Here is a 25,546-nt window from a genome sequence, read left to right as displayed (position 1 = left end):
TTGGCTGTGCAGAATCTGACTGTTTTGTTGGGACAGTAGATGAGGTATTTGAGGTAAGGTCCAGGCTGGGCATTGAGACAAGTTCCTTAAGATCGGATACCAGTACTGGCGTGGCCAGTCTGGGGCAATCAGAATCATTTTTGGTTTCTCCTGTCTGACCTTTAGGAGTACCTTGGGGAAGAGAGGCAGTGGAGGAAAGGCATATACTGATAGGTTTGTCCAGTTGAAAGATAAGGCATCCACTTTCCATGCTTGTCTGTGATAAGCCCTTGGGCAGAATCTTTTTAGTTGATTGTTGTGAGGGGAGACAAATAGATCTATGTCCAGGCATCCCCATTTCTTTGTTATGCTGAAGATTTGTGGATCAAGGTGCCACTTGTGGGGATCCATGATGTTTCTGCTTAGTTCGTCTGCCAGAGTATTTTCCTTTCCTGGCAGGAATTGTGCCTGCAGATGAACTTGGTAAGTCAATGCTGTGTCCCATAAAGTCATGGCTAGTCTGCAAATGGGGTAAGAATGAGTGCCCACCTGCTTGTTTATGTACCACATGACCGTGGTGTTGTCTGTCTTTATCAGTAGTTGTCCCGGAAGAATTAGGTCCTTGAAGGCTGTCAGGGCATTTTGAACAGCTAGCATCTCTTTTTGATTGATATGTAGATGCATTTGGTTTGTGGACCAGGTGCCCTGAATGCCTCTTCCTGCCATGTTGGCCCCCCAGGCATAATCTGATGCATCCGTCGCAAGGTTCTGCCTGGCTGGGGGTAGCGAGAATGGCTGTCCCTTGTTTTGGTGACAAGCCTTTGCCCACCATCGGAACTCCTGTTGCAAGCAGGGAATGAGAGTAATCATTGTTTCCAGGCTGTGGCAATGTTGTGTTCAGACACTTTTTAGGTACCACTGAAGTTTCCTCATACGCAGTCTTGCATATGGAATTAGTAGGATGCAGGATGCCATGAAACCCAAAGCCTGCAGAATTTTTCTTGCAGATAACTGGACCTTTGTTGCCATTCCCTTGAAATAGGTAGTCAGTTGCCTTTGTTTGTCTGGCATGAGATAAGCCATCTGGGCAATTGTATTTAAGCTGGCACCCAGGAATATTATCTCTTGAGAGGGTGCTAGTTTTGATTTATTTTCGTTGACTGTACCTTAGGCATGTTAAAAGTCTTTTCACAAATGCCAGATGCTGTAGTAGAATGTCCTTGTTCTCAGCTTGAATGAGGCAGTCATCCAAGTAAGGATATATTTGTATTCCTCTTTGTCTGCAGAAAGCAATTACTGGTGCCAGGCACTTTGTGAAGACCCTGGGCGCAGTAGGTAAGCCAAAGGGCAGTGCAGAGAATTGGTATTGCTTTGAGCCAGCCTTGAATCTGAGGTATCTTCTGCATGATTGTCTGAATGGGACATGCAGGTATGCCTCTTTTAGGTCTAAAGTCACGAGCCAAGCCTTGCTGCCCAGCATGGGCAGTAGCTGCTGCAAGGTCAACATCTTGAATTTTGGTATATCCAGGAAAGTATTTAGAATAGATAGGTCCAGTATTGGTCTCCATGCTTTGTCCTTTCTGGGCACCAAGAACAGTCGAGTAAAATCCTTTTCCCTGCTCTTGCTGTGGCACTTGTTGAATAGCCCCCATGTCCATGAGAGATGCGACTTGCTTTGGAGCCTCTGACCATTGATTTTTTGGCAGGTCTGGCCAACCGTTTGCCCTTGGCAGGGTATGGAAGTTAAACTTGTAGCCTTGTGACACTATGTCCAGAACCCATTTGTCCTGGGTTATAATGTGCCAGTTTTGAGGAAAAAAGTGCTAGTTTTCCCCCTAAGGGTGCTGCCAGAAGATAAGTGCTTGGTGCAGGCAGGAGGAAGTCATTGGGACTGTGCCAGAAGATAAGTGCTTGGTGCAGGCAGGGGGAAGTCACTGGGACTGTTTCCTGTATGGTTGTGATTAGTCTTCTCCACTTTTGGAGGTAGAAGCACCCCATTGCTTAGACCTGTACGAACCTTATGGCTGGGAAATGCCTCTAGGGCATCTGGATCTGCCCCTTTGAGGTCTGTCTGACACTGGAAAGGACCAATTATTTGTAGGCCAGTGTCTGTTAAATCTAGATGGCTGTACCTGTAAGAAATCTTTGACCATTTGCATAGATTTAGCTTTGTCCTCCATTTTCTTTAACACCTCTTCTGCCTTAACACCAAACAAGGTATCATGCTGTAATGGAGCATCTAAATTTTGCTTTGACATGATCAGGCAGATTTTGTTCCTTTAACCAAGCATGCCTCCTAATGACAAAACCCGTAACAGCGGCCCTGCAGGAGGCCTCCAGAGAATCAAAACCACATTGCAAAGTATGCTTTCCAACTTGTTCAGCTGCATGCAATAAATCCTGCATTTCTTTGTTTTATGCACATTCAGAATTTACCAACATTTTCTGTTTAAGCAGTGTCACGATATATTGCTGATATTTGAGCATATGAAACTGGCAATTTAAAGCCCTTATAGCCAAGGTAGCAGATGTGTAAATCTTTTTCCCCATCTATCCAGTGCCCTAGAGTCTCTGTCAGACAGGGTAGGGTTTTTTGCAGTGGAAGCCTTGACCCCTTTGGGACTCTGAAAAATAGTTTCTGGGTCTGCAGTAGGGTTTTTGAAAATGAATTTATGAGGGTCAGGAACCCTGTAGTATCTGTCCGGCTTAACAGGAGCTGGAGGTAAGGAGTCAAGGGTCAGACTAGACTCTGAGAACACATCATCTACAATGTCTAACACAGGTGGAATAGCTAGAGGCCTGTGTTGAGGAAGTAAAAGGAAGTTTCTGAGCCTCTTAGATTCTGAAAAATCTTGCCTCTCCCAGTGGAAGTGCTCCCTCATGGTATACAAGGTTTCCCCGAAAGAGTAGTCCTCAGGAGGAGAAGCTGAAGGAATAGATTTTTCAGCGTCAGAATCCTCATAGGGGGGAAGAGAATATCCCTGATCAGAAGAGAAATTAGATGAAATGGAAATATGATCTGAAGATTCATAGTCTGCCTCTTGCCTAGGCCTCTTATCAGGAGGGGGATGGGAACCCCTGATCAAGGTAATTAAGTCTTCGGCAATTTTGAGCATCTGTTTTTTGGGCATGGAGACCTGTCCTTGTGGTTGGTGAACTTGTATCTTCGCCTTTAAAGGTGCTGGAGTCTTTGCCTTTGAAGCTGAAGTCAGTTTAATGTATAATTGTTTAGGTCTGAATACACTCTTAGAAGCCGATGCCTGCTCAGCAGCTCCGGACCCATCTGAGGGAATAGTCTCCGAGGCTCCAATACCTTGAGTTTCCAGCGGCCTGGCCGACTCCACGTGTGAGTCGGTAGTGGCCTGTGACTCTAAAGTAGCGGGCGTCAGGGGCTGCGAAAGCGCCTCACTGAGAACCGGTGACTGGCTTAGGAGAAGCTTCGTCGTCGGTTGTGGACCTCGGTTGCCTGTCTTTTTCTTTGCGTTTTTTGTGAACTCCGGTAGTCAGATTGCTATCCGACGACATTGTATAATTAAATCTTCTCTCAAAATAGCTTAATGCAAAATCGTACCGATGCTTAATAGTGCGTTGGTTAAATCTAGCACAAAACCGACAACTAGAAACGTCGTGGTCAGGGCCTAGGCAAGGAATACAGTAAGAATGAAAGTCCTTATGAGGTATTTGCTTCCCACAAGAAATACAATTGTTAACTTTTTCTGACATCGGTGCTCAATCAAGAAAAAAGTGTCCCCAACGGGGTACTTAGCTTTTAATGAAGACTTCGGATCTGAAACTCGAACACGAAAATCTCAGGAATCATCCGACCGGCACTTGCGAACTGCTTCTGCTTCGGGCACCGCGCGGCAAGAAAGACTGAAGAAAATGGCGTCGGCTGCATCTTTTATACCCCTGATAACAAAGAAAGGGTGACAGCAACCAATGCAGAACCTAGGCCGACTGAGGGCAACCTGCCAGCAGGATAACCCAAATGTAATGACGGCAACAGTGAAACACGAAGAACATCTACCAAGTATAACGTTAATGCCACAATAAACAGGTACTGTTAAAATTATAGCCAATACTGCACAGGACTTTTACATATATAATTTTCGTGCGTTTGAGTTTTCTAAAGAACATGCTAATTTATTCAGTAGGAGCTATAGGTTTGTCCCTACATAAAGTGCAGATTTGGTCAAAATGTTAACAGAATTGAAATTATTTGTTCGTAATTGTGAACTTATCAGTCTTATTTTGAGGCCAAGCCATGAGAGTTCAGACCGGTTTAAGGGTCCCAAGTACAGTAAATCCTGAATTACATCCAATATTGGAAACACTTTCAAAAATATGTCAGCTTGATATACGGCATTATTTAAAGAAACGGACTAACTCTAAAACAAAATACAATTTAAGTAGGGCTGAACAAGAATTGATTACAAATCTGAGGGTGATGCAACCTGATTTTTTTTTTGGGGGGGGGGTTGGCTGGTCATTATGGATCAACTGGATTATGAGCACCGGTTATTGGCACTACTATGTGATGGAGCATATGTGGAAGCTTCACGTAATGAAGTTAATATAGCATATCATCGGGTACAGGTTATATTATATGATATGCTAATGCAAGGGCAAGTTACATGGGACCAATATAAATTTATGAATGTGGAATGTCCACGTCTCCCTTACATTTTTGGAGTGCCTAAGATCCATAAGAATTTGGAAAATCCTCCCCTTAAACCTATCGTGGACGCAAGGAACTCAAAATCATACTGTAGGATTAGGACAATTGATTATTTGTTGAAAGATTACGTTACACGAGTTCCTTATTTATGTAAAGACTCAAGAATTTTTGATGAAATGTAATGACATTGATTTGTCCCTGAAGCCAATATTTTTAACTATTGATGTTAAAAACGTATTTACCTGCATACCACATGATATTGGTTTACAGTGGTTTGAGGAGTATTTGATGCATAACTTTGGAATTGATCAGAATTTAGTGAATGTATTAACCACGTTAATGGAATTAGTAATGGATTCTAATTATATCTACTTCAAGGGCCAATACCTTAAACAAGTGTTAGGGGTTGCCATGGGGGCGGCATGTGGCCCACTGTTTGCAAATATTGTCATGGCAGCCTGGGAGAACAAGTATTTATTGCATAGTCCCCTTTTTCAACATGTACACTTGTATATGCGGTACTTGGATGATTTGTTTATAGCTTGGGTAGGACCATTAGAGAAAGTGAATTAATTCATCCAGGACATTAAAAATACTACAACTTTTTTGGAATTTACACATCATATAGGCCAAGGGTCAATAAATTACTCGGATGTGCATTTATTTATACATCCTAAATATACACTTACATCTAAAATCTACAGGAAGCCATCATACTCTTAATACCTTGTTGCATTTTACAAGCAGCCATCCTTATCACGAAAAATGAACAGTGGTGAAGAGGCCAAATGATGAGGGCTGCTCGTATGGTACTGGAGTGAAGTGACTTCCTGGAAGAATGCATGAATTTAAAGCACGTTTCTTAAGAGGGGCTATCCAGGTAAACTGATTGTTTCAATGATTAAAGAAGTATCTAGGAAGAGACAAATGGGTCAGTTTTGGCCACTGTTAGGAAGCTCACAGGGAAGTATGGACTTGAAGAGCAAAACTGCAGACTGTCAGGGCATTTATGCGGGTAATGGAAGTACTGAAGGACAGCTGGCCACAAGGGAAAATATGAATAACAACACTTGTGGCCACTTGTATGTTATGACATACAATGTGGAAAGTGTACCTCTTGTTAATATAGTGAATAAAAATTGGGAATTGGTTTATTAGCAATAAGGTTTATGAGAAGCTGAGAGCAAAACCCAGAATTGTGTATAAATGGGCTAGATCCTTCAAAAATCTTTTTGACGGTATGTCAAATAACAAAAATAAAAATAGGTAAGATGTCCAAATGTGGAGCCTGTAATCAATGCCATAAGATTTTGCAAGGGCATGAAGTAAGGATCAATAATATGGTGATTAAGTCTAAAGGATATTATAATTGCCATACTGAAGGGGTGATTTATGTTGCTCTCTGCAAGGATTGCTCAAGTTTTTATATGGGCATGACAGAGAGGAAGATGAGACAATGGATGTATGACTACAGTTATGACATAAATAAACATAAACTTACCAATGCCCTTTATAAACACTTGGAAATGCATGAGAATCATGGTTTATTGTTCTTGTTTTGCAGCAGGTTGAGAAACATCCTAGGGGTGGACCCTGGTCAATAATTTTAGAACAAAGGGAACTGTGGTGGCAATTATTCTGGAATGTTTCATCCTGGCTTGGGTTAAATGATGTTATTAGTATAAGTAGGGTATTAAAAATGAAGCCTATGAGAAATGGTTTTTGCTTATGTCCATGGTTTATCAAGCAATTTTTATATTATAGTATATCTTATATTTTAGAATGTTTGACAGGATGACTGATCTTAATTAAATTAGTTGACTGATTATTTTAATTAATTAAATTGTCATGAGATTTGCAGGGGTAGAAATATTTGATGGTTTGATTTACCTCATTTGGTCTGAAGAAGTCTGTATTAAATGACGAAAGCGCTTACTGTCTGGTGGATTTGTTTTTATAATAAAACTTTGGAGTATATTGTGCTGCTGTGGAGTTTTACGTTGGAGTTTCAAGTGTTTTTCGTTGTGAATAGTGAGTTGTGGTTGGAAATGCTTGCAGAAGCACACTCCCTCGGTTATACATGTTTTTACTATTGTCATCACCAGACAGACATTGTTGAGATCGACACTCCACAGGTAGGTACTAGGTTATCGGCCCAAGGCCCTATGTAAGCCACCCAAGAAAGTTATTTTCCTGTGCCACCATCGAGCAGAGACACAGAAGTCTTCCCCGGGGTGTATTTCCCATTTCCCATCCACTCATCAAGATTTTTCTTGAAGAGTGCTAATGAAGAACTTTGCTTGACACAGATGGGTAGCCTGTTCCAGAGTATGGGAAGTCTCTGGGACAGGAATCTACCCCTCCAGCATATCCTGTTTATTGTGGTGACAAGATTTAGGTCCCTAGAGCGTGTAGCTCAGAGGGATTGTAATTTCTTTAGGTGTAGCATGTCCACCAGCTCTGGGTTTGACATAGCTTTATATGTCAGGCAGAGATCACCTCAGAGTAGGTGATATGCTACGGAGTAAAGCTGGAGTTTTTTGAGATGGTCATTGTAGGGCATTTATTTGAAGCCAGTAATCCTCTTTGTGAGGTACTTCTGTGGCCTTTCCAGCTGCTGCAGATGTCTTGTGAGGTACATTCCAAAACGTGCATTGTACTCTATAATGGATCTAATGAGTGTCGAGTAGAGGGGAACAATGACCTCTTTTTTCCTGGATGAGAACCCTTTTATGATGAGGTGTGCCACGTAGAAGGACTTCCTGACTACTGTGGCGATGTGACTATCAAAAGACAGACTACTGGTCCACCTGGGCCCCAAGGTCTTCTTATCACACATTCGGTGTTAAGTAGACTGCTGTCTATGTAGTAGTTCATGGGTACAGAGTTTTTACCAAAGGGGATGACAATGAACTTTTTGGCACTGAGCTTGAGGCCATGGCTCTGACACCAGGCATCTGTCTCAGTGAAGCCCCTCTGTAGGATTTCCACATCATTTGGGGACTCGACTGCAAACTAGGAGCCATAGTAATCTGCGAACTTTGTTACCCAGAGACCTTCTGTGTTAGCCTGTACTTCAGAGAAGTAGATACCAAACAGGAGAGATCCCAGGACTGAACCCTGTGGTACTCCACTTGTCACTGCTTTGAGGTCAGATTTGGAGTCTGCAACTTTTACAGTGTGGGTTCTGTCAGTGAGCCAGTTGGCAACCCATCTTGTGACGTAGGGATTTATACCTAGTTTAGTGAGTTTAGTTATAGCTCCAGAATGGGGGATGGTGTTGAAAGCCTTGGCGAGGTCAAGATAGGCTGTGTGAACCACCTTACCTTCATCTACGGCTTTGGTGACTGCCTCAAAGAAGTCGATCAGGTTCAGGAGGCATGATCTGCCTTTCACAAACCCGAACTGGGTGGGATCCAGACTTTGGATATTACCAATGTCTTTGTTTATGAGTTCCATGATATGTTCCATGGCCTTGCAGACCAGGCTCGTCAGGCTAATAGGGTGATAGTTCCCGGGATCAGTGGTGGCTCCCCCTTTGTGGAGTGGGATAACTGTTGCTGTACGCCATTCAGTGGGCCCAAAGCCTAATGTGAGGCTATGACTGAACATGGTGCTTAGGTGGGGAGCCAGTTCATTCTGAAGTTCGTGTAAAATGCAGCCTGGGATGTTGTCCGGTTCCATGGATGCTGTGTTTTTGGCTTTAGGGAGTGCAGCTTTTACCTGCGTAGTGATTACAGGGACTCTGCATTCTTCCTGTATAGATAGTTAGCACTGAACCTATCTGCTAGGATGTTGGCAATATCAGTTAGTTCTGTAATTTTCATGCCGTTGTGCTGTAACTCCGAGCAGATCTGGGTGTTGCCATTGAAATTATTGACATAGCTATAGAATGCTTTGGGGCTGTTCTTAGAATCAGTGGCGATTTTGTTTTCGTAGCTAGCTTTGGAGGATCTTATAAGGGATCTCAGCTTCTTACTGAAGCTGACCAGGGAGCTCCTCCACTCATGGGATTTTACTCTCTTTTGCAACAATTTATTCCTTCTGTTGTACAGTTTGTTTATGGCAGGGGACCACCAGATTGGCTTCCTTTTTTTGGGAGGATAGCGTATTGGTTCTTTTTGGGATAGCACGATCCATGCACTCGTGTCAGTGCTTATAGAGTGCATTTGTGTAGGATTCAGCAGTCATAACTGTACTGTCCCTCTGCATGGGTGCAACGTCAAAAAGAAACCCCCTGCACAGGCGCAATTGCACGGCTCAATAACCTAAGTCCATAAAAATAAGAAAGAGAGCCAGCAAATTGTGTCCTGAATAAATTTATTGTAGAAACAACAAAAAGTAGACAAACAGACCGGTTTCGGCTGATATAAATAACACAGCCTTCCTCAGTGTAAATTCAAGCATATCCACATTGTTGTTTAAATATCCTTAGAAAACATTCGATTGGTTAAGCCTAGAATTGTTCATTGAGACCTGGTGGGAATAAACTCCCTAATTTAACAATCCATTTCTTTTCTTTTGAATTTAAGAGAGAGTGCCACCCTGTTTTGTTTTGTTTATTACCCTTTATGATATCAATTATCATAAAAGAAAATGTTGCAGTTTGGTGTGTTAGATGATGTTTATATAGAGCATTATGGACCTTGTGATTCTTAATATTACTAATGTGTTCTGAGATTCTGAATCTTAGAGGACGTGAAGTTTGCCCTACATAGAAAGACCCACATATACACGTTGCCAAATAGATGACCCAGTAAGAGCTACAGTTGGCAAAAAAATTTATATCAAAAACTGTAGCTGTATTCCTACTGGAAAATTGTTTACTTTTGACTATTCTGTTGCAATTGCTGCAATGGCCACATGGGAAGCAGCAAATCAAAGGTCCCCCTGTTAATGTAGTCTGTATATATTGAGATTTACCATCAACATGTGTATGTTTGTAATGGTTAAAGCAGCCACCTAAATTTTTGCCCTTTCTAAATGAGAAAAGGCATATATCTGGTATAATACTAGATACCTCAGGATCATACTGTAGGATATTCCAATGTCTATGGACACTTTGTATTAAACTATTCGAATTCCTACCAAAAGTCGTAGTAAACCTGATTGGTTGTGAAACCATGTTGTTACGTTCTTTGTAACATAGAAGATCATCCCATTTAAGTTTATTGACCTGGTTGCTTGCATGCAGAACATGTCCCATTTTGTATCTGAATCTATCTGTAAGATCTTTCCTGTGTTCCTGAAAAGAAGAATCAGTGGAACATATATGTTTCATTCTAATGAATTGTGATTTTGGAATATTTTTGGCAATATGTGGTGGATGGAAACTGGATGCATGAAGAATAGTACTGTATTCAGGATGTTTCCTGAAAACCTTGGTATCTAAGGTATGATCAGGTAATCTATAAATTAGTACATCCAAAAAAGTGATTGTATTAATATCATGATGTACAGTGAAATGGAGACCCCATTTGTTGTCGTTGAGGTATATCAAAAAATTAGACAATTCATTGGCCCCACCTTTCCATACCATCCAACAATCGTCCAAGGAACGTCTCCAAATATCCAAATAGTTCAAATAGATGTTATTTTGCAGCTATTATAGATCAGATCCCTTTCAACATAAGCCATAAAAAGGTCAGCATAAATCGGGGCAAATGATGACCCCATAGCTGTACCCTTTGTTTGCCAGTAACAAGTCTCTTGATAAAAAAAGACATTGTTGGTAAGGACATGTTCTGCAAGTTCCACCAAGAATACATTGTACTCAGCTTGATATAGATTAGCCTCATCTAGCCAATATGCTAGAGCTTCCAAGCCCCCTGAGTGTGGAATGTTGGTATAGAGGGCACTAACATCCAATGTACACATAAGCCAATCAGGTTCCAACTGTGTCTCAGAAATGATCTGTAACAAATTAGTGGTATCATGTAATCATGATCTTATGAGTGATAAAAGTGGCTTCACTTGTTTAGTTAAATATAAAGATAGTGGTACTGTGATATAGCCCTTCCCTGAAACAATGGGTCTCCCTGGAGGGTTAACAGGGTCTTTATGTATCTTGGGCAGAAAATATATATATTGATTAGATGAGTCCTGAATCATAAGTTGATGCACAACATCAGTGTCAATAATGTTAGCATCCCTGGCAGACAGTAGAAACTCATCAATTTGTTTTTTGAACCTAAAGGTGGGGTTAATGGTCATTTCAGAATAATATTTGTTGTCCGATAGTTGTCTCCTGGCTTCAGTATCATAATAGGACCAATTTAAAATGACAACTGCTCCACCTTTATCAGCTGAAATGATAACTATATTGTTGTTATTCTGTAATTCTTGAATAGCTGATTGTTCGTCTCGTGTAATGTTATTGAGTTTCGGCTGTGTATCAGATCTATAGAAATGTAGATCTTTGAGAATGTTATTTTGAAATTGATGCACAATAGGATGCATGGGAGGCAAAAATTGTGATTTATGATAAACAAATTTATCATAAGTATAATCATAGTTGTTTTCACCAAAATACAATCTAAGATTTAATAATCTACAAAACGATACAACATCCTGTGCTAGTGCATCTTCAGATACAAAAAAGACAGGTATAAATGTGAGTCCTTTATTGAGAACAGAAAATTGTGTAGGTGTTAACACATAATCAGATAAATTTAATACACTGCTATTGACATTTGTATTTATTTCTATATTGCTAACTGCAATAAACTTTGGATGCTGTTTACTTTTGTTATGTTTTCTGCCCCCCCGTTGGTACTTAAACCTAAAGGGATACTGGTGGGAGTCCTTTTTGGCGATGGTGAGCCTGACACAGTTTGTAGATCATTATCAGTGTAAGAGGAGGGATCATCTGTGGAGGAACCACTATCTTGAGTGCGGTTCCTTAGTATTGACCTAGGTCTTTTCCTTTTAGACGGTCGCGTTTGATGTGGGAGAAATCTGACATGTTTATTAGTAATGTTGAAGGGATTGGCCCCTTCATAGTCAGACTGATCCCTGGTGAATTTTTTAATTTTCTTAATTTTTAGCTGCTATTCTAATTTGCTAAGATCTGTAGCTAATTTAGTAAGATGTTTATTAAAAAATGTTTCACCTGCAAAAGGTTGTATATTATGGACCAATTCCAACACTATTGATTTCCCGGTCTATTACCTGGTCATGATGTTTAGCCAGTGCTTTGACAAAAGACATACTGGCTTGTTGTTGAATACCGGCCCATTCACTAATGAGCTCCTCATCTGATTCACCAACAAGTGGCTGTATTCTAACTCTCAGTCCCCGTGGAGTTATGTTTTTGGCAATATATGCCTTAAACAATTTTGAGTGCCAAACTTTAGATCTCAACACCCTAAGGTGTTTGTATAATTGGTCAAAAGCATTACCACATCTGGTGTCTGGTCCTAAGGATTCACCTGTATTGATGTTCTCTACACTAGGACCGAGCCCAAAGGCCCCTAGATCCTCAGAATCTGCTGACAGGCCAGAGATCAAGCTTAGAAGATCCATTTCTGCAGAAATCAAGAATGGCACCAAGTAAAAAACACACAAGGGTGATGCAAAAGTTAGACAATAATAGCCCAACCAAGCTACGTCACAAATGCCACACCCTGTATCACACAAAAAACATATGTATGTATATGAATATAGGAGACAATAATAGCAAATTAACCAATAATTAATATCAAATAAAAATTGCTACGTCTCCTGTAAATTGAGGTACTGAGAGTTAGAAGACAAAAAACTTCTATTTTTGACCAAATTAGATCCTGAAATGCAAAATTCCAATATAAAAAATGGACACTCAAAAACCATAGTAAACCTTGGGCTAATCAGATACAGTGTTGAAAATTTGTGTATGCCAGATATAATAAGAACTAACCATTATATTACCTAAATTTGGTTAACATCCAATTATGAATGGAAAACTAAAAATTCCCACACATGTATGTTTAATATAACCTTGAGGGTGAATATCAAAAAATAGCAGCTTAAAGAAATAAGAAGAAAAGTCTAAGGCAATAACTAGAAGGCATAAACCACTGAGATGACTTCAGCTGAATCATAACATCTAGTGACAATATGACTCAAAATAAAATTGTAAACTTGCCCTCTTCAAATATATTCATATAAATGCGGAGGATAAAAGAACCTCCTTCATAAGAGTGATGACATACAAATGAAAGAACATAAAGGTATGCCCACCTAATTAACTATGAGCTCAAGGAGGCCATAAAAAATATACAGGTCAATGTACCACAACTCCAAAGGTTGCAAAAACATAAAAAAACATCAAATATGTCATGACATATATAAATTAAACTGTAAAAAATAATTGCTAGCTAGGTATTGTCAAAAGGGCAACAGACAAACATATGCAAAATCTCCTATATTAGGAGTATTCAAAATACAGTATCATGTTGTTCTATCTAAATTACTATTAGGAAACAAATCATACAGTCTAAACCATATGACTATTTGAATACCTGACAGATACCTTCAATGAAAATTATAAAAATGAAAAATAGCACATGCACAGACAGAAGCGAATAAATGCTTATTCGAAAAAAAAGGTCCATATGTTGCAACAATGAGTAGTGCCAAAAGTCAGAACACAGCCTATATTATATTGGTCCCAAGAGAATCCCAACAAAAAATACCAATGTCCAAACTTGATTGTCTCAAAAACTAATGTTCCACCATCAAAATTCCAAATAAATGGATCAGAAGTAGAATGATGTACAATATAGGCACAGACAACCAAAAGTTAGTATCATAAAGTTCCATTTAAACATGCGACCAAAATGGCGTCCGAAGCTTCAAACACACAAAATACCTGAATTAAATTAAGTTTTAAATCAGTCGAGCCGATATACAGGACCAGGATTGTCTCCCAAGGGCCATAAAATGGAGTTGAGGCCGTATTGATCCAAAAAATTGAAGCTGTGGTCTCAACAGTTCAATTCTGCCAGACATGAACGCAGATAGCGTTCATAAAATATACGCGAACACAAGGACTGCAAAATTAGTTATATTTGTCCAAAAGACGCCAGGTTAGGCACATAAATGGAGAATATCTATAAAGATGGGTTTGCACCATAAAAATAAGTCCAAAATAAATCCAAAATAACGTCCAGGTAAACCAATTGCTGATTACAGGAAATAATTCACTGTAGAATAATCTACAGCCTGTGTCAGGCAGACAGGCTCCCAGCAGGATGGAGAACAAGGTGCAACGTCAAAAAAAAAAAACCCCTGCACGGGCGCAATTGCACGGCTCAATAACAAGTCCATAAAAATAAGAAAGAGAGCCAGCAAACTGTGTCCTGAATAAATTTATTGTAGAAACAACAAAAAGTAGACAAACAGACCTCTGCATAGGTGTCATGAAGTTCACCACTTCTGTCTTAAGAAGCACGAAGTTGGCTTTGGAGATTTTTTTACTGTGGTTTCCTTAATGGTGGGGCGGGATGTGGATATCAAGGGTGATTAGCTTATGGTCGGATCGGACTAACGAGGAGTTGACTTCAGGTGTGGAACACCAGTCACTCATGTTGGTAATGAGTAGGTCTAGGATATTGTTGCCCTTGGTGGGGGTGTGGATAAGTTGATCCAGGGCACTGGAGTTTATGATTTCCAGAAAGCGTTGTGTGAAGGAGTTAGTACATGAGTAGTTTTCCCAGTTAATGGTGGGGTAGTTGAAATCGCCCATTACTAGGGTGTTTGGTTGAACCGTAATATTTTCCAGTGCATCAAGAAAAGAGGAGTGGGAATCCTGGGGCATGGTGGGGGATCTGTACCAAGCTACAATTTGGATTGCAGTTTTGCCCAGAGTTAGTTCACTTGGATAACCTCGGATGCATTATGATGAACAACTAGCCTAGAGGTATGGATATCCTTAATGAATATGGACACACCTCCACCTTTGGTGTTCCGGTCCAGGTTACATGGCCGAAAAATGTGGTATAAGTTATAGCGTGGAAGTGCAGGGGTGCTCTCTGGAGCCTTGAACCAGGTCTCAGTCACTGCACAGATATCGATGTTCTCTATTTTAAGGAGTACCTCGAGTGAGTGCATTTTGAGATTTAGACTTCTAGCACTGAGTAGCATTACCCTCAGTTTTTACTTGCCTGTTCCTATTACAGTGGTGAATTTGTCATTTGAACCTTGCCTAAAAAAGGCACTATAGGAGCAGCAAGAGCCTTAGTCAGTATCCGGAATCCCAGGGGCAACAGGTGCAGGCCATCTCTGGCAAATCATCGTGGTCTGTCGACCATGTCATCCCAAGCAGACAGATACTGGATCAACTTAGAATGACAACAGAAGCTTAGCCAATTGTTGAAGTCAATCATTTTGTCCTTGTACTGCGGTATCATTCTGGGTGATGGCAGAATGCTACTCAGGGCTAGGGTCATACCTATCTGGGCTACAAGATCGGCGAGCTCTTCCACGTCTCTTTTCATGTAGTCCAGGGAGGTACATCTCAGGTCGTTCACACTAACATGGACAATGACAGGGTCATATTTGTACTTGTTGTGGAGTGACCAGAGTGCGTGGGTTATGTGGCAGATCCTGTCACCCGATAGGTAGCTGACAGTAACCTTCTCCTTGTTTAGCCTGGTGAGTGGGACATCAGTGTGCCTGACTATAGAGTCACCTATGACTAGTGTATTGGATACGTTGTTTTGCCTTATTGGCTGTGGTTGAGTGACACACTGAGTCTGTGGGCTATGTGTCATATGGGTTGTGTTGGGGGATGGAAGTTGCTTGTGTTTCTGCTTTGGAGGTCTCTGTTGCTTGGGCAGATTATTATTGAGAGCCTCCGCAAATGTGTTTGTGTTTCTATGTGTGGATTTTGGTGGTGTAGATTTAGTGAGACTATGTGATAAGTGTGGTGCGATGCAAGTGTTTACCTTCTCCTCTTGAATGCGAAGTTCAGTCCTGGTTGGAGAGAGCTTTACCTCTAGCTTGGCTAGATAAGTGCATCTCTCACAGGTTGTAGTGTTGGGTGGTAGGATGACAGAGTTGTCTGTGTACATGAGGCATTTTCTACATTGCCCCAAGCATCCCAGATTCATCAGATAGACATAAGAAAACACTGGGAGAGCTGACCCTTGGACATGCCTGAATAAAAAACTATTTTCCTCTAGATAAGTGAGGAAAGTGAGTACAAGACCTGTTTTTCTCCAAGCAAAGTGAGGAAAGTAAGTGCAAAAACTGTTTTCCTCTAGGTAATGAGGAAGGTTGAGTGCTATAGTAATTAGTAGCTTATTTAGTGCTTACAAGTTCTAAACAAGTGCTGAGCATGAATAAGCAAATTCAAGTGCTAAAACTAAGAATCTGTATCTGTACTAGACTAGTTACAGGAAAGAAACAAGTGCAAATGCGGGCTTTCAAATCAGAAAGTTGAGAGAGATGGAAAAGATTGTCCAGACGGCCAATAACTACAATTTCTGGGCCAGAACCACTCCATATGTAGTAGACAGGTTACCTAGTGCTTACCACTCCCACTGACAAGCTAGAAGGCTTCCCTCTAACACAGAAGGCTTGGGCGGGGGAGTCCTCAGAAGCTTACAGACAGTCTTGGATACAGCAAATCTGTATCAGGACAACACTAGTTACAGGAAAGGTAGGAAACAGGCTTACATTTTTTTTTTTTACAGAAAAGTAGATAAAATAGCAGTAAAACAATTCAAATGCAGTGCAAGCTAGCATACTTGAGTATGTAGCAATATTAGAGCAAACACAGTTTAAAAAATGCAATTAAATTAAAAATGACTAAAAACAAGTGCAGGAGTGTATTGGGTAGAATTTGGTAAAGAAATGGGACTGGGGGTGTGTCCCAGATCAAATCTACAGTGGGGAGGGCAACTGCAAAAGCCATCAAATTTAAACAACAAACCAGAAATACGGAGGGTGGGTGGAATAAATCACTTTCAGCAGAGATCTGAAAAACTACAGTGAATCAAAAATAAAGGTGCACAACTCTGAATAAAATTAGTCCAGCAACAATTTACAGTACACAGTTCTGAAGAACCAAAAAAATATACTTAGCTCTGTATATTTCCAGATTGTTTGAAAAGAGCTCTGTTAGACACAGGTTCCAGCAATGATATGCAGGCTCTTAACTAATATTGTCTACTATTATGCAAGTAATACTTCCATGTTCCCACCTTTTAAGTGTGGGCTTCTAAAGAAGGCTTTATTTGGCGAGGGAAATCTGAAGACTATATACTGTACCTGTCGAGACTTTCTTCAAGAAAATCTGTAAGTCTGTTCTGACTGCTAAAGGAACGAAAACTATTTAAAAACTAAGACAGGAGTGGGTTGTCCAAACAGCATCTTAGTGCTCATGAGGAAACCTGAAAGACTGCATCCAATTTAAAAACTGGTACCTAGGGAGCTCAGAATGCAAATCCACAACAGGCATACTAACACAGACACAACAAAAGGAAAATGGAAGTCAGACTACAATATATAAAATGCATATATAATGGACAAAAAAAAATCTCTGCTACAGTCATACCACTGTAAAACTGCACCAGGGCAGAGGCAATGATCTATTAACTAATGCTGACTTTTACTCACTCTTCTTCCACAGTTTCGGACCTGGATTTTAAAGAGAAAGTACTTTAAAATAAAAAAAAGACTGAACAGCAATGGCATGTTGGTGATGCAGCAGTAGACAAATGCCTGAAGTGAAGCACTGCCCTCAAAACAAGAGTCAGACACACATGTGCATATCACATGTAACCTGTTTCAGCAGCTGGTGTGGAAACTCATTCATAGATATCCTCCTGTGAGTCCTTAGTACTTTTAGATACAGACCTTGTTTACTAACTAATGATATATAAAAAGTTACAGAAGATCCTATCTCATGTTCCAGTATGGATACTGCATTTACTGATTAAAGGCTTAAAAAAACTGAGTAGATCGTAAAACTAGGTGCAGCACTATGTAGTTCAGGAAATTAACGTGTTAGGTTTTATACTCACCATATTACTGAAAATTTCTTACATGCCTGGGTTACAGCATTTCATGAAATAAGTACAGATACTCTTTCTTACTTACTTTCCTGCAGAATCAAAGTGAATGTTCACCAGAAGATTAGAAGACTCTGCAAAAGACAACAAACCCTAGAAAAGAAACAAAAGGAAAAAATTTACATCAGGATATTTCAACCAGTCAACCTCCACCCCTCAAAAAAAAAAGTAAGAACTGAGTTAGAATAGTAAAAAGTAAGCCAGCACCAAGTGTGAAACCACACACAGGAACTTGGGGTGGTTAAGCCAGATTAATAAATTACTGCACAATTGCAGCTCCATTACCAATGTAGCTACATTTTCATAACTGTATAGAATATACATGTCATTGCTTTTCCCTAAGAGTTGTGGATAAAACAGAGAAGATGATGACTATGTTATTACTCTGTCTGCGTTTACCTATAACACAGAAAAACAAGGAAACAACTTCAGAATAGCATATAACAGGTGTCAGACAAGGACAATGTCAATGTGAAAGATGGGAAGCCATTGCTGCACATGATTTTATGGAAAAACAATAAGGGATTACAATGAGTCAGACTAGCATTCTCTCCAGTTCCTTTGCACATTAACGTTCCCAGTTTGTAATAAGCTATCTTGTGCTTAGTAATATATATATATATTTTTTTTTGCACACTGTAGTTTCTAGCAGTTTTGAGTTTAGTACAGCCCTGACAATTTAACATTGCTCATTGGTTCAAAGGTATATACTAGGCTAACAAACACTAGGGCCCTTACAGGCCTAGTCATGCAACCCAAATGTGATCCTCATATTTGATTTCTATAAGCGGTGATTTACTGCCTTTGTCCATCAGAGACATAGAAGCCAGACCAGGAGTGAATTTCCAGTTACCCATCCAATGATCCAAGCTGTGCTTTAAATAGGGATAGGGGGGAACTCTGCTTCACATGGATGGTGAACCAGTTCCAAAGAATGGGAATTGTCTGAGAAACTTATCTGTCTCTCCAACATGTTTTATTTATGTCAAAAGCAAAATTTATGTCTAGTAGTTCTGAAACTGTTTGTTCTGCAGATGTGCAGAAGGTTGATCAAAAACAGGTCCAAAGATGCCTTATATGGCAGGCAAAGATCACCTCTAAGAAGTCTGTATGATGCAAAGTAAATAGACAGGGCTATGAGGCAATCAGAGTAGGACTTGAATCCTTTTTGTAAGGAACCTTTGTGGATGTGGACGCTGTAGTTGCTGCATGTGTCTGGTCAGGTACATACCGATGGGGGCATTATACTTTATGATGTGTCTGACGATAAGGTGAGTACAGTGGACCTAGATGCCAAGCCCTTGCTTATAAGTTGAGCAACAATGAAGGATTTTTTACAACCTTGGACACATGTTGGTCGAATGCTAGGTTATTATCTATATGAGTGTCCAGATCCCTGACTAATGAACAAATTTTAGAGGTGTTGTATTGATGACGTAGTTAACCAGGGTGGCGGACTTCACAAAAGGTACTATAACACACTTCTTGGTATTGAGTTTTAAACCATGGTTTTGGCACCAAGTGTTTGTTGGAAAAGAATGAGTCTACTAACAGGTTTGCTATATCGCCAGGCTTGGTAAATGTGGCACTATTAACCACCAGTTCAGTACAATGCTGTGTACTGCCCTTGTGGTTTGTGACATAGCTGTATAAAGCCTTATGATTATCATTCACCTGGGAGGCCATCTTAACCTCAAGTTGACCTAATTAACCTTCTTAGTTTCCTATTTAGTTTGATGAGAGAGTTTTTATCTTTATGGGAAGTACTCTTCCAGATTTTTACCATAATGTTTTTCCCTTTTGTTGTATACACTTTTTTAATTTGGAATGCTACCAGAGCAGTTTGTTTCTGGGGCACAGCACCCTCTATGCAGCCAGTGACATGGTTGTACAGAGTCTGATAACAATTTGACATAGCCTGCCATGTTCTCACAGTTTAGAGGGGCACTGATTTGCACAAATCATTTAATAAAAAGTAATTTGCCTTGGAATAGTTCCTGTTATTGGTTTTAATGGGATTACAGAGTTAATTTTAAAGGAAAACTCCACCCTAGAGCTAAAAAAAATCTGTTTTTTTTTCACAATGCCTTTGTTTTCTGACCTATTTTAACACCTCAAAATCACCCAAGTGCTTTATTTGTAATTTTAGCATGTTTTCCACAACATGGCTACCAATGGGGCTTGATGTATCAAAGTACTCTTGTTCTTCCTCAACCTTCTTTCCCATATGCTTTGTATGACTCATGCCAGACGTAAGAAAGTAACTGTGCATTCCCATGCCATTGACATATAATGGATTTGTGTGAGTCACTGTCATCTTCTATACCTTCTGTAAAAGGACTGCTTTTTTCAGTCTCAAGTCACCCTTATTTATGTTTGGCTCTGAGCTTGTTTTACACTATACTTAGAAGTTATCCAGCTACAGCCAGAAAAGTAGCTAAATTGCAGGCCTTTGTTCAGGGTTTTATTTTGTAGTCCACGAGGAATTGACAGTCCCCTCCCGTCCACACTACTGCAGAGGTGTTAAAACCGTCATTGCACTGGGAGACCCTTGCAGAATCAAGTGCAATTGCAGCACATAATGGAAAGGAAGCGACTTCCAATATAAACCTCTTTCCCTCTGCTTGCAGTAACTTATGATTGATAAAGGTAAGATGATTTGCACAAATGTCATCCATGGATGTATTAGCCTGAAAAACTGTCAAAGTGGTCATGGCCCTGGTTGAATGAGCTTAAACAGTCTGGGAAGATCTATACCTTTAGTGTAGATGAAACAATGCAGTCAGACAGCCATTTTGCTACAGTAACCTTGGACACTGGTAGACCCTTCCTAGAGCCCAAGTAAATGAACAATTGATCTACCTTCTTAAATTCCTTTGTCCTGTGCAGATAAAATGGACATCCAACAAATGCAGTGCACATGTACCTTTATTAATGAAGTTAGGAAAGAAAACACGCAAGTTAGTGGTTTGATTAATATTAGTATCAGAAACAACTTTAGGTAAAAAGGAAGGGTTGGTGCGCAAAGAAACTCAGTATTTATGGAAAATCAGGTAAAGAGGTTGGGAAGATAAGGCCTGAATTTCTGATATTCTTGCCGATATAATGGCTAGTATGAAGATGGTCTTCCAAGACAAAAATTTTACATCACCTGTAGCTGCAGGTTCAAAAGGGGAATTAGACGATAAAATGCATCACCAAATTTAAGTTCCATGGAGGACAGGGATCCTTGAGGGGTGGCCTTAGTAACAGAGTTCCTTTCAAGAAGGCCTTGCAAAACTTGTTGGAAATCGGTGACAAGCTATCTTTCCCAATGTGAAAAAAAATTGCTGCTAATTGAACTTTAATTGTACAGGCAGCCACTCCATTGTCAAAGAGGTAAACCATAAATTCTAGGACAGAGTGAATAGGTGATCTGAATGGATCTAAAATATGTTGCTGAACCCAGATTCCAAACCTCTTCCATCTGTTCCTATCCAGCTTTTGAGTGGGTAGCTTATGGGATGATATCAAAATACTGGCTATAAATGGAACTGGAGGAACCAAGCTGTCAGCTTGAGGTTGGACAGATTGGGATGAATTATTCCTGTCAGATGTGAATGTCTGGAGTGGGTTCTAAAATCCAGGGTTTTTCCCACAAGTGAGGCCAAAGAAAGTGAAACCAGACTTGTCAAGGCCAAAATGGAGCAATGAGAATTACTGTTCTCTTCAACCTGTTTCCTTTCTGGAGAAATCTGGGAATCAAGGTTGTAGGGGAAAAGGCGTACAGCAGACCAGGCACCAACCATGTATGAGAGCATCCCTCAGGATTCCCCCATCAGGGGGATCAGGGCAAAGTAGCTTCTGCATTTGTTGTGCACAGGGGGTGCAAAGAGGTTGTAGCAGGGTTGGCCCCATCTGCATAAAATTTCTTCTACTATTTTCTGGTTGAGGGACCACTCGTGAGGCATGAGAACAGATCTGCTCAACTTGACCACAATCACGTTGGACTTTCCCAGAATGTGTATTGCTACGAGAAAGTGGTTGGATGAGATCACCCATTGCCATACTCTGAGCGCTTCTCAACACAGGGGGTATGATCTGGTTCTTCCTCACTTGTTTATGTACCAGACCACAGACATGTTGTCTGATAGAATTTGCACTATTCCCAGAGAAAGAGCAGCCTGAAAGGCCTGCAATGCTAGAAGCACTGCCATCATCTCCAGGATGTTTGTGTGTAAATTGGCCTTTTTAGGAGACCAGGTGCCTTGAACCATCTTCCCCAGATAATGCACCCCCCACCTAACCTGGGAAGCGTCAGTGGTCACGATGGTCTGAGGTTGAGGGGAACAAAGGGGTGGCCTTGCGGCCTAGTATTACCTGATTGAAATGAATCCACCATGATAGTCATTATGGACACCTGCAGAACACTATTTGATAAGACATCGGTTGATGGATAATACTGTGCAACCAGAAGCCATTGTAGAATCCACATGTAGAATCTCGCCAGCAGTACCAAGACTATAGCTGCAGCCATTGAACCTACAAGTTGTAAGACATAATGGGCAGCTATCTTCTTGTTCTGGAGTACTTTGTGTGTTTGGTGCCTGATTATTAGCACTCTGAAGTGCAGAAGTCTTGCAATCATCCGAGCTGAGTCCAAAATTGCTCCAATAAACTCCAGTATTTGAGCAGGGACCAAATGTGACTTCGTAATTTATGGTTATACTTAGCTCTGTACAGACAGAGACTCTTACTCAAATAAGTAGATGCCTGGTTGGGACAGAAATGAGTCAGTCGTCCAAATAGGGAAACACCCAGTATCCTTGCCATCTCATGTGAGCCACTACCACTGCCATGCATTTGAACACCCTGGGGGCTGTAGTGAGACCAAAGGGCAGCGTTCTGAACTGGTAATGACCGGCTCACAGCCAAAAGCGCAAGTGCCTTCTGGATCGTCTGTCCATTTTTATGTGGTAGTATGCATCCTGAAGGTCTATGGAGAATATCCAGTCATCCTGTTCCAAGAAAGGAAGTATGGACTGTACCATAATCATTCGGAACTTGTTGTGTCAAACTGACGACTTTAGTCTGCTGAGAGTTCCAGAATTGGTCTCCAGTCCCCTGTTTTCTTTGGAACTAAGTTCTAAACCCTCTTTGGTCTGGAAGGACCTCTTGGATGACCCTTTTTGTCCAGCAGTTTCTGAATTTCAATAACCACTAGATCCCTTTGACTAGGTGGAACGTCCAGGATTTTTCTGTTCAGAAGGTCATGAGAAAAGGGGATTAGATAACCTCCAGATATTATCCTCTCCACCCATATATCAGTGGTTATTCTTAGCCAGTCTCTCCAGTGCAGGGATAGTCTACCCTTATTGCCTGCAGAGATGGACAATCACACCTCCTTTCAGGAGTATTGGAAGGGTTTTCCAAAGAAAAGGCCTCTGGAACCTTGGTTTTGTGGGTCTCCTCTACCACGAGGGTGGAGTCTTCCAGAATTGTTCCCCCCTCCGCCCTGGGGGAACTCTCTCCATGTGTGTCCTGGTAAGGACCCTTGTGATTTCCTGAACCACATTTTACCACCACCTTTCTGACCCTTACGGTAAGGTTTCAGATGCAGAAAAATGTATGCTCGTGGCAGAAAGGGTCTTATCCTCCTCCTCACACCTGGATAACGTATCTTTGACCTTGGGACTGAAAAAGGATGTGCCGTCAAATGGAGCATTGACAAACGAAGACTTAAAAGACTCCACAAAGTCGCACAGGTGCATTCAGGCGTGCCTCATCGATATGCCGGAACCCGACATTCTACTCATTCCTTCTGCTGCATGATTGATTAATCCCATGGAAGAGTTTGTTACAGAATGCATGGTTGCCAGCTGGTAAGCAACCTTCTCTTGGACTACCTCATCTACGACTCCCTCAAGGGTACCTGAAAGCTACCTGATCAGCTCCCTTTGCAACCTACAGAGAAATAAATAGGGGGGTCCTAAACGAAACACCAGCATTGGTAAAGTTTTTTGTAGAATGTAGAACAGAAGCTACCATTAAAAAGGGAATAATTAGTACAGCATATAAAATATTGCATGATAACAATAAGAATCAGAGGGGGTTAGAAAGGTTTGTGAAGAGAGACCAGATAAGCAATTCACAATGAAACAATGGGAGGATATAAGTATGTCTCCCAAATATGCAACAAAATCTAGAAGATTTAGGATTTTTGCCTGGAAATGTTTATTTTTATACCCCAAATAGACTCCAGAGAATTTTTCCTCAGGCAGACTGCAAATGTTCGAGGTGTGATGGGGAAGAAAGAGGTAATTGGAAAAATACAAGTACAGCAAAGTCCAATATTGCCAGACAGCCCTAAGCAGTTCTGGTCCTCCATAAACTCTATTCTCTACCCAGGTAAGGTTGGCACCCCCACCCACCTCTCTCTCCCTTCTTCCAGTAGTATCGCAGCTTCAACAAAACCTCACCCCCACCCCTCCCACAATAAATTCAAATACTCTGCCCACTGTCTTTTCTTTCTCCCCTGTACCCACCTCCATAATAAAAAAAAAAAAATCTGTTAAAGATTAAGCCTACAAAACTTGCTGCTGACAACCTCCCCTGTGAATACCTGAAATTAGCAGCAGATGCCCTAGCATATCCAGTCTCTATCTTAATAGACTGATCCTTATCAGAATGCTATGTCCCCTCACTTTGGAAAATATCCCACATAATACCCCTCCATAAAGGTGGCTCCTCCACCGAACTCTCCAACCTCTGCCCCATAGCCATCCTTTCTCCACTATCCAAAATACTTGAGAAATGCATACACTCTCAAGTTCTAGACTATTAACTAATAATTTTCTCTCCAGCAACCAACATGGCTTCAGGCCTTTCCATAGTACTACCACATCCTTGCTCTCTTTCACTAACACTATTGTTCATCACAAAAACATTGGCCTGTTCTCCTCTGCCATACTCCTGGACTTGTCCAAGGCTTTCAATATGGTCTCACACAAACAACTACTCTCTGCTCTCTCTAACCTCTCTTTTTCACAATCAGCTACAAACTGGTTTCACAGCTATCTAGATGGCTGCCAAAAATCGGTTGTGTGGCACAATGACCTATCACCTCGACTTCTTGTCACTCTTGGCGTCCCCCAGGGCTCCATCCTTGGACCACTGCTTTTCTCACTCTTCACCAATAATCTATTCACAGCCACCAAGCAGGCCACTCGTATGGTATGCAGACGACTCTACTCCTCTATTCACCCTAACAAGACCAATCTCATCTTCCAACCCACTAAACTCAACCTAACTAACCCCCACTTCAATATTCTGGCCAGCGACAACACCACAATCTCCACTAAAGAACACACCAAACTACTTGGTATTGAGATTGATAACTAGCTCAAATTTGACATTCACATCTCTCTAACCATAACAAAAGTTCACAAAAAAATAGGTTCATTGTACAGAAATAAGCAATTCCTCACCAAAGCAGCTAGAATCTCAGTACCCAACCCCCACCTCGTTTCAACCTTACTCTATGCCTCTCCCATGCTTACCAATCTTAGGCAATCTGACCTAAACAAGCTAGAGGCCTGCTACACATCAATAGCCAAATTTTCCACTGGGTCATCCTACTGCAGCCATCACTGTAACTCTTAGAGCACTTGATTGGCTCGAACTCCCACAACTTCTCCGATTCAATCAATTCTCCCTCACCCAAATTAATAAACCATCCTCAAAACACCCCCTCCCTTTAAAACTCTTCTCCAGCCCTACTATACTACTAGACCACTACGGTCCAACAATAAAAACCTCCTCCAAGTTACCAAAGCAAAGAACTCAGCCAAAG

General features: G+C 40.9%; 1 protein-coding gene across 1 annotated transcript in view; it reads right to left on the bottom strand.

Moving 5' to 3' along the window:
• Nucleotides 1-25,546, bottom strand: part of RAD9A (RAD9 checkpoint clamp component A) — a 1,001,807-nt gene that overhangs the window by 315,729 nt on the left and 660,532 nt on the right. Inside the window, exon 8 of the mRNA XM_044082216.1 lies at nt 17,744-17,808. Within this exon, the coding sequence (XP_043938151.1) occupies nt 17,744-17,808 (65 nt within the window). The remainder of the gene's footprint in view (nt 1-17,743; nt 17,809-25,546) is intronic.

Source organism: Protopterus annectens, chromosome 9.part0, assembly GCF_019279795.1.
Source record: "Protopterus annectens isolate FY-2018-M chromosome 9.part0, PAN1.0, whole genome shotgun sequence".
In the NCBI taxonomy this organism is placed as follows: domain Eukaryota; kingdom Metazoa; phylum Chordata; order Ceratodontiformes; family Protopteridae; genus Protopterus; species Protopterus annectens.
The sequence above is the reverse complement of the archived record's forward strand: the minus strand, read 5'-3'. Positions and strand labels throughout refer to the sequence as shown.